This window comes from Trypanosoma cruzi, genomic scaffold (assembly GCF_000209065.1).
Source record: "Trypanosoma cruzi strain CL Brener 1047053517059 genomic scaffold, whole genome shotgun sequence".
Classification (NCBI taxonomy): Eukaryota; Euglenozoa; class Kinetoplastea; order Trypanosomatida; family Trypanosomatidae; genus Trypanosoma; species Trypanosoma cruzi.
The window spans coordinates 51457-58957 of record NW_001849469.1 but is presented as its reverse complement, the minus strand read 5'-3'; the positions used below and the strand labels follow the sequence as shown (position 1 = coordinate 58957).

The following is a 7501-nucleotide window of genomic DNA, read 5'->3' as shown; positions in this document are numbered from 1 at the left end:
TGAGGAATGACGGCTGGCGACCAGCGTGTTGGTGCTGCCGGTGGGAATAAGTGCATCGGGAATGGGCCGTTTTCTCATTTCCGTGCTGGAGCCGATGAACTGGCACGAGGGCAGCGGCTGCAGGCTGCCTGCCAGCACGTGTGAGCAGCGGATGCATGCACACACCGACGCTCATCGCAAGAGCTTGTGCGATCACAGTGGCCTTTTGTAGCGTGCTTTTGTGAACGTCATTCCGTCGAAGAATGTGTGAAGCAAACGGCTGACTGCACACGAGGGAAATAAGTGCGTGCACTGTGCCGTGTTTCAGCGTCGATGGTAGAGCGGCATGAGGCCCGTGCTGGCAACTGAGATCTTTGCGTCTCGAGGGATGTCAGTGCTGATTTTGGATGGTCGAGGGTGAAGTGATTTTGCTGCTGCCCGTGTGTGTGGCCACTCCGGCAGAGAGCGGACACAACAGGGAGGGATGCAGGCGCTGCGTGTGTGTGTGCAGGTGCCATGCAACAACGTCACAACAAACATGCTGCGACTCGGTGACCCTCACATCGTTGTGGTCCTGACGAGCAGCGCAGGCACGGCCCGCATCGACGCACTTGGTGGGCGGAGTGAGGCATCTTTGAGGCGCTGCAGGGAGCAGGATGTGTTGACACAGCCACGACGTGCATGGAGTGTCACGATGGCACAGTGAGCTGTGGCTGGTGGAATAATCACTTCTCGGAGGCAACAGAGAGAGGGAGAGAGAGATCAGCTCCTGCTGTTGGCGTTGTTGCTGCCTTTTGTGGTCTCCCATGCCGATTATTGTCTGTCCGCTGATCATGGGTGGTGTGCCTCCACTAGTGACGTCGTCTGCAGGCATTTCACAGCAGCAGTGAGACACACATCATGTCGCATGCTTTGGCTGTGGACATGGTGTCGTGATTGCTGCCGGCATTATTTTGCCCGACTCCTTTTTACTGCTTTGCGACAAATGGATGCGTCGCCGCCCGAGTCATTCACTGCAGCTCCGTGTGTTGTGCTGCCAGCACAAGACTCTCTTGTTGTCTGACGCCTGGCTGACAGTCCAACACCACTGCGTTGGGACATGCAAGGATGTGGACTGCCGCTCACGGTGTTGGGCACCGCTGTTTGGATGCGGCGGCCACACGGGCGGATGTATTGTGGCACAATCAAATGCGTGAAATATGCGGAGTCACGGCGGCTGCAATAATACCAGCGGTGTGGCACCACGGAGTATGTGAGGGGGTGATGCATGATGAATCAGAGTGGGCGGCATGCGAGGGAAGTGCACCGCGACGGAGCGTCATCCCGCCCTCAGCCTGCAGGGGAATGTACGCCCACAAAATATATGGTCGAGACACCACCAAACAGACATGCCCTTCCATGCACCAATAAATAGGAGCGAAGGTGCGTTCTGGTGCGTGGGAGTCCACTCACATATTTTTATTACCACCACAATAAACGATGAGGAATCAGGTGCCACAGCAACGAAGGGAAACACAAACATCTATTGCAGCACTTTACCAGCGAAAGGCAGGAACAACACAAATTGAATTATTGGCTGCACCAACACAAGAAACATTCACCAGAGGAAAAAATAAATAATTGTGCACCTTGCGGAAATTCTTGAAACACACGATCCAGGCATGAAGGTTTGCTCTCTGAAAAAACAAAATGAAAAAAAGCATGCAGACATCCGCCAACATCCAAACAGAAAAACAAATAAATGATTGCTTGCATTATTCCATTCCTTGCGCTTGTTTTTACGTGTGCGGCTGCTGCGGTGGTGGCCGGCCTGCATGAAATTGAGTGCGATGAATGTGGACGAAGGCAACTGAAGTGTTTTTGTGATGAATATTGGCTGCACTTTCCGTGGACCAACAATCCGCGTGGTGTGCGGGGATCTTCTTCTTTTATTGTTACTATGCTCTTGTGTTGCTGTGCGCGCTGCACCTTCGTGTGTGCCGCTCCTGCTTGCTTCTTCCTCCTCCATCTGTGTGTTGGTGTTGCAGCAGGGCTGTGTGTGTGTGCCTGCAGCCGTGGATTGGAGTGTGTGTCGTGCGTGGTGTGCGGCGTACGGTGCATGCCTGGCTGCTGCCCTCTCCTCATGTGGTGTGCCCTCTGTGTGTGTCTGCCGCACCTCTCGTCTCCCCTGTTGCTCTCCATGTCCCTCACTGTGCAGATAAGCTCCACACCACTGAACGACCACACTCACGATGATGATGACGTGCCGTCTGCTGTGCGCCCTGTTGTTGCTTGCCCTGTGCTGCTGCTGCCCGTCCGTGTGCGTGACAGAGACTCAGTTGAAGGATAATGAAAATCGTGCTCAAGAAAAAGAGAGCGGCATACAGCCTCCTCCACCAAAGCCACCAACTGCTATGTCGGTTGATACTCACGATAGCGTCGGTAGTCATTCTTCCACTGCAAAAGTTGTAACAGTTGAGGGGGCCGCTCAGGCAGGGTCGACAGGCTTGGGTTCCTCTGCGGAACTGGGAATGCTTGACAGAGATGAAACACGTTTGTCTGCTTTGGAACCACAACCAGATGACGAGAAAAATACAGTACAGGCAGAGGGTACGAAGGAGCAACAAAGTCGCACGAGTACATCCGCAGAACAAACAAATATGGAGTCTGAAGCTTTTGCTCAGACAACGACCACGACGACAAAGCCACCAACCACGACCTCGACCACTACAACACAGGCACCAAGTACTACGACTACAGAGGCGCCAACTGTGTCGACCACCCGCGCACCGTCACGTTTTCGCGAAATCGACGGCAGCCTCAGCAGCTCTGCGTGGGTGTGTGCCCCGCTGGTGCTCGCCGCATCCGCGCTGGCGTACACCACTGTGGGCTGAAGAGTTGTGTGCGGGCTGTGCGTGCCAGCACTCAACCGCGGGGATTTGTGCGCGTGTGTTGTGGTTCACTGTACAAAATAAGAGGAAATAATGATCTTGTTTTGCTTCACTTGCTTCTGCTGCCGTGCTGTGTGCTCCGCGTTGTGCCCCGCATCCGTCACGTTGAACGTATCGCGGACACACTCATAAGCATGCGCACTGGAGCCCTGGGTTTGTCTTCTTTTTTAATTATTGTTTTTTATTGCTTTTCAAACTTGTGGTTTGCGGGGCGGTGTGCGAGCTCTGCAATCGTACTGATTCCATCTGTCTCGTGGTGTGTGCGCTGCTGCTGCTGGGGTGCTGCCATTTGTTGCTGTGCGGTGGTGTAGCGGCTGTGTCTTCTTTTTACTTTCCTCTCTGTTGACGTGGTGTTACTTTTGCTGAAGGCTACACGCAAGTGACAGGAGTGGTGGCGATGATGACTGGCCGTGTGCTGCTGGTGTGTGCCCTCTGCGTGCTGTGGTGCGGGTATTCTTTGGTGTCGGCAGATACCGGGGAGGATCGTGAGCATTCCGGCCAAGGTGTTGCTGGGAGTGTTGGTCAACCTCCTTCCCCAGTTGGGGGTCATGGTGATAATGGAGTTGTGACTGATGGAAGCTCTGTGAGCGGTGGAAGTCACTTGCCGGGTTCTGCTCCTACGGGTGGCAAACCTTCACTTCCCGGTGTTGGTGATGGTGTGGGTTTAACTGAATCCAAGGATGCCTTAACTCTTGCAAAAGAGGGGCGTGAAGTCGTACAGGATCAGCATGAATTATTGCCTCAAGTTTCGCACCACACTGATGCGGGAACAGGAGGGAAAAGCGATCTCAGTGCGCCAGAACAGTCGCCCAACGCAAAAACAGAATTAGAAAATGGTGGTGGTGTTTGTGGTGATGATGCTGCGACTGCGGAGGGTGAAGTAATAACCACCGTGAATGAAGAACAATTGGGCGTATCTTCCACGAGCGACAGCCATCCACCAGCAGCAGACCGAGGGGCGAAGGAGCAGGAAGGCACAGTGGAACAGGCAGCATCGACAGCGGCACTGACGCCAGTGGTGGGGCGAGAAACAACACCTAAAGGGGACACCGAAGAGGACTCACCGGAGGATAAAGCCGCAACTGGCGCAGGTGTCACACAAGATATACCAGCTGTCAGTCAACAACAAACACATTCTTCATCCACTTCTACAACTGGAAATGGTCCGACTTCTGCTCTAGGAAAAGGGCGCGCTGCGGAGGACATTTCCAACAATAACGAACGATCCGGCAAAGCACTACTGCAAGAAGGAGCGGAACATGAAACTGTTGCTGGAAGCCAATCGCAAGCAATACCAGCAGCCACCGCCCGTAACACACTTGGCACAACCGTTTCTGGCGGCAGCGACAACAGCACCACGATAACTACAGCCGTGCGGTCTGACACTGGCACAGAAGGCACTCCAACCAGCAATCATCCGAACCGACAATCCATTGAAGGCGCCACGTCACCCGGCATGAATTCCGATGGTGAAGCTGCATCAGCCAAAAAATATGATACGGTACCTCAGAGTGCAGGATCCACAGCAGCGCCAACCACAGACAACAAAACACGTGACACAGCTTCTCATGGCGACAGTGACGGCAGCACCGCGGTCTCCCACACCACCTCTTTTGCTTCTTCTTGTTGTTGCGGCTGCTGCGGTGGTGGCCGCGTGAGAGTGAGGGAGAGAGCCATGCACCGCCCGCACACACACTCGTCCTTCTCTCTCTGTGTGTGTCCCCTTGCATGGACTCTCGCCCTCACCTCACCCCACGAGGCACACACATAATGTGTCCATTGTATATATGCATGCACACCCATGCAGGCCCGTTGGTGCTCTCTTTTGCACGACACGCACCGCTGCCGTCCTGCCTGGCTGCATGGGCGGAGCACCGTAACTGTTTCTGTTTTGTTTTTATTGCATTGAGTGGGCGACCTCTCTCTCTCTCCCTCTGTGTGTGTGTTTTGCTTTACGGGAGTAATGAGAGTGTGTGCGCTGGTCGTCCCACGCTTCGGCTTTCTTTTTTGTTGTTTTACTTGTGGTGTGGTTGAGTGCACCCATTTCATTGCCCTTTATTTGATTTGTGGCTTGCTTTGACGGTGGACGCCTAAATTGTTTGCTTTTTGTGTATTATTATACTGTTCCTTTATTGCTGAGAGAGTGTCAGCCTCTTGTATTCTTGTAGCGCCACTGAGTTTTTTTCTTTTACATACGCCATGCGTCAGTTGATGCACGTTACTCTGCGGCCTGCATTGCTTTTGGTTCTGCTTGTGATGATGCCTGCGATGTGACTTGTCGGCGGGTGTCTTGCTGTCAGTCTGACTTATCCTTCGTTCCTTGACGATTTGTTGCGTGCTGACGGTGCGTGGGCGTCTCTGGTGATAGTGAGGGCCGCATGTCTCAGAGCGCAGGATGCGTCGCGGGTGTGCGGCGTCGTTTGGAAGTACCGATGGGTGACCATCCGCATCCAGGCGTCATCAACGGACTGTGAGGGCAGCAGGAGGCACTGCGGCTTCTTTTGGCTTTGCGCAAAGAGTTTATTGGACGGTGCGTTTGTTTTCAATCCTTTGCAGTTTTTGTGGGGAAGGTGGGAGGCTGAGTGCATTAGGACTGAATTCATTTGTGTGGCTGCGTTCCGTTGAGTTGCGGCCAGTCGTGGCACTCTTTTGGGGTTTGGCCGCTCGTCTCTTTTGTTTACTTCCCACCGCAGCACGTGGAGGCCACTGATCCGAGGAACTTTTGTTTGACTGCGTGTGAGCCGCTGCCGTGCGTGGTGCATGGACTATGTGATTGTGTGGGGAGGTGCGTTGGGGTGACGAATACTTCTGTTTGGCGTGTCGCGGTGTGTCGGAATGATGTTTGGGAGATATGTGAAGGGTGTTGTTTGTGACTTGTGTGTCTTCTCTGGTGGAGCCGACATGTGTGCGGGGATTGTGGCATTGCTGACTGACAGCTCCACGTCAATTTTCGGCATTCCTGGATGTGCTGAGGAATGACGGCTGGCGACCAGCGTGTTGGTGCTGCCGGTGGGAATAAGTGCATCGGGAATGGGCCGTTTTCTCATTTCCGTGCTGGAGCCGATGGACTGGCACGAGGGCAGCGGCTGCAGGCTGCCTGCCAGCACGTGTGGGCAGCGGATGCATGCACACACCGACGCTCGTCGCAAGAGCTTGTGCGATCACAGTGGCTTTTGTGGCGTGCTTTTGTGAACGTCATTCCGTCGAAGAATGTGTGAAGCAAACGGCTGACTGCACAAGAGGAAAATAAGTGCGTGCACTGTGCCGTGTTTCAGCGTCGATGGCAGAGCGACAGGAGGCCCGTGCTGGCAACTGAGATCTTTGCGTCTCGAGGGATGTCGGTGTTGATTTTGGATGGTCGAGGGTGAAGTGATTTTGCTGCTGCCCGTGTGTGTGGCCACTCCGGCAGAGAGCGGACACAACAGGGAGGGATGCAGGCGCTGCGTGTGTGTGTGCAGGTGCCATGCAACAACGTCACAACAAACATGCTGCGACTCGGTGACCCTCACATCGTTGTGGTCCTCACGAGCAGCGCAGGCACGGCCCACTTCGATGCACTTAGTGGCCGGAGTGAGGCATCTTTGAGGCGCTGCAGGGAACAGGATGTGTTGACACAGCCACGACGTGCATGGAGTGTCACGATGGCACAGTGAGCTGTGGCTGGTGGAATAATCACTTGGATGCAACAGAGAGAGAGGGAGAGATCAGCTCCTGCTGCTGGCGTTGTTGCTGCCTCTTGTGGCCTCCCATGCCGATTATTGTCTGTCCGCTGATCATGGATGGCGTGCCTCCACTAGTGACGTCGTCTGCAGGCATTTCACAGCACCAGTGAAACACACATCACGTCGCATGCTTTGGCTGTGGATATGGTGTCGTGATTGCTGCCGGCATTATTTTGCCCGACTCCTTTTTACTGCTTTGCGACAAATGGATGCGTCTCCGCCCGAGTCATTCACTGCAGCTCCGTGTGTTGTACTGCCAGCACAAGACTCTCTTGTTGTCTGACGCCTGGCTGACAGTCCAACACCACTGCGTTGGGACATGTAAGGATGTGGACTGCCGCTCACGGTGTTGGGCACCGCTGTTTGGATGCGGCGGCCACACGGGCGGATGTATTGTGGCACAATCAAATGCGTGAAATATGCGGAGTCACGGCGGCTGCAATAATACCAGCGGTGTGGCACCACGGAATCTGTGAGGGGGTGATGCATGATGAATCAGAGTGGGCGGCATGCGAGGGAAGTGCACCGCGACGGAGCGTCATCCCGCCCTCAGCCTGCAGGGGAATGTACGCCCACAAAATATATGGTCGAGACACCACCAAACAGACATGCCCTTCCATGCACCAATAAATAGGAGCGAAGGTGCGTTCTGGTGCGTGGGAGTCCACTCACATATTTTTATTACCACCACAATAAACGATGAGGAATCAGGTGCCACAGCAACGAAGGGAAACACAAACATCTATTGCAGCACTTTACCAGCGAAAGGCAGGAACAACACAAATTGAATTATTGGCTGCACCAACACAAGAAACATTCACAAGATGGGAAAACAAATAATTGTACACACTGCAGGAACCCCAACACACG

The 7501-nt window shown here is 54.0% G+C and overlaps 1 protein-coding gene and 1 pseudogene across 1 annotated transcript, besides 5 other annotated features; both read left to right on the top strand.

The window, feature by feature from the left end:
* Positions 1 to 2637: a sequence feature (heterozygous, Esmeraldo-like haplotype).
* Tc00.1047053503741.10 (mucin TcMUCII, putative) lies at positions 2211 to 2852 on the top strand (the record flags this gene model as incomplete). The annotated part of the gene is made up of 1 exon (XM_800694.1): positions 2211 to 2852. One exon carries the CDS (start codon positions 2211 to 2213, stop codon positions 2850 to 2852), a length of 642 nt encoding a protein of 213 aa, XP_805787.1.
* Positions 2638 to 3021: a sequence feature (areas merged during assembly that could not be assigned to a particular haplotype. This can correspond to areas where the two haplotypes were merged or to regions with more than two copies in the genome that were merged during assembly.).
* Positions 3022 to 4370: a sequence feature (areas not merged during assembly with more than two copies in the genome that could not be assigned to a particular haplotype).
* On the top strand, positions 3307 to 4569 carry Tc00.1047053503741.20 (annotated as a pseudogene).
* Positions 4371 to 5130: a sequence feature (heterozygous, non-Esmeraldo-like haplotype).
* Positions 5131 to 7501: part of a sequence feature (areas not merged during assembly with more than two copies in the genome that could not be assigned to a particular haplotype) that runs on past the window's edge.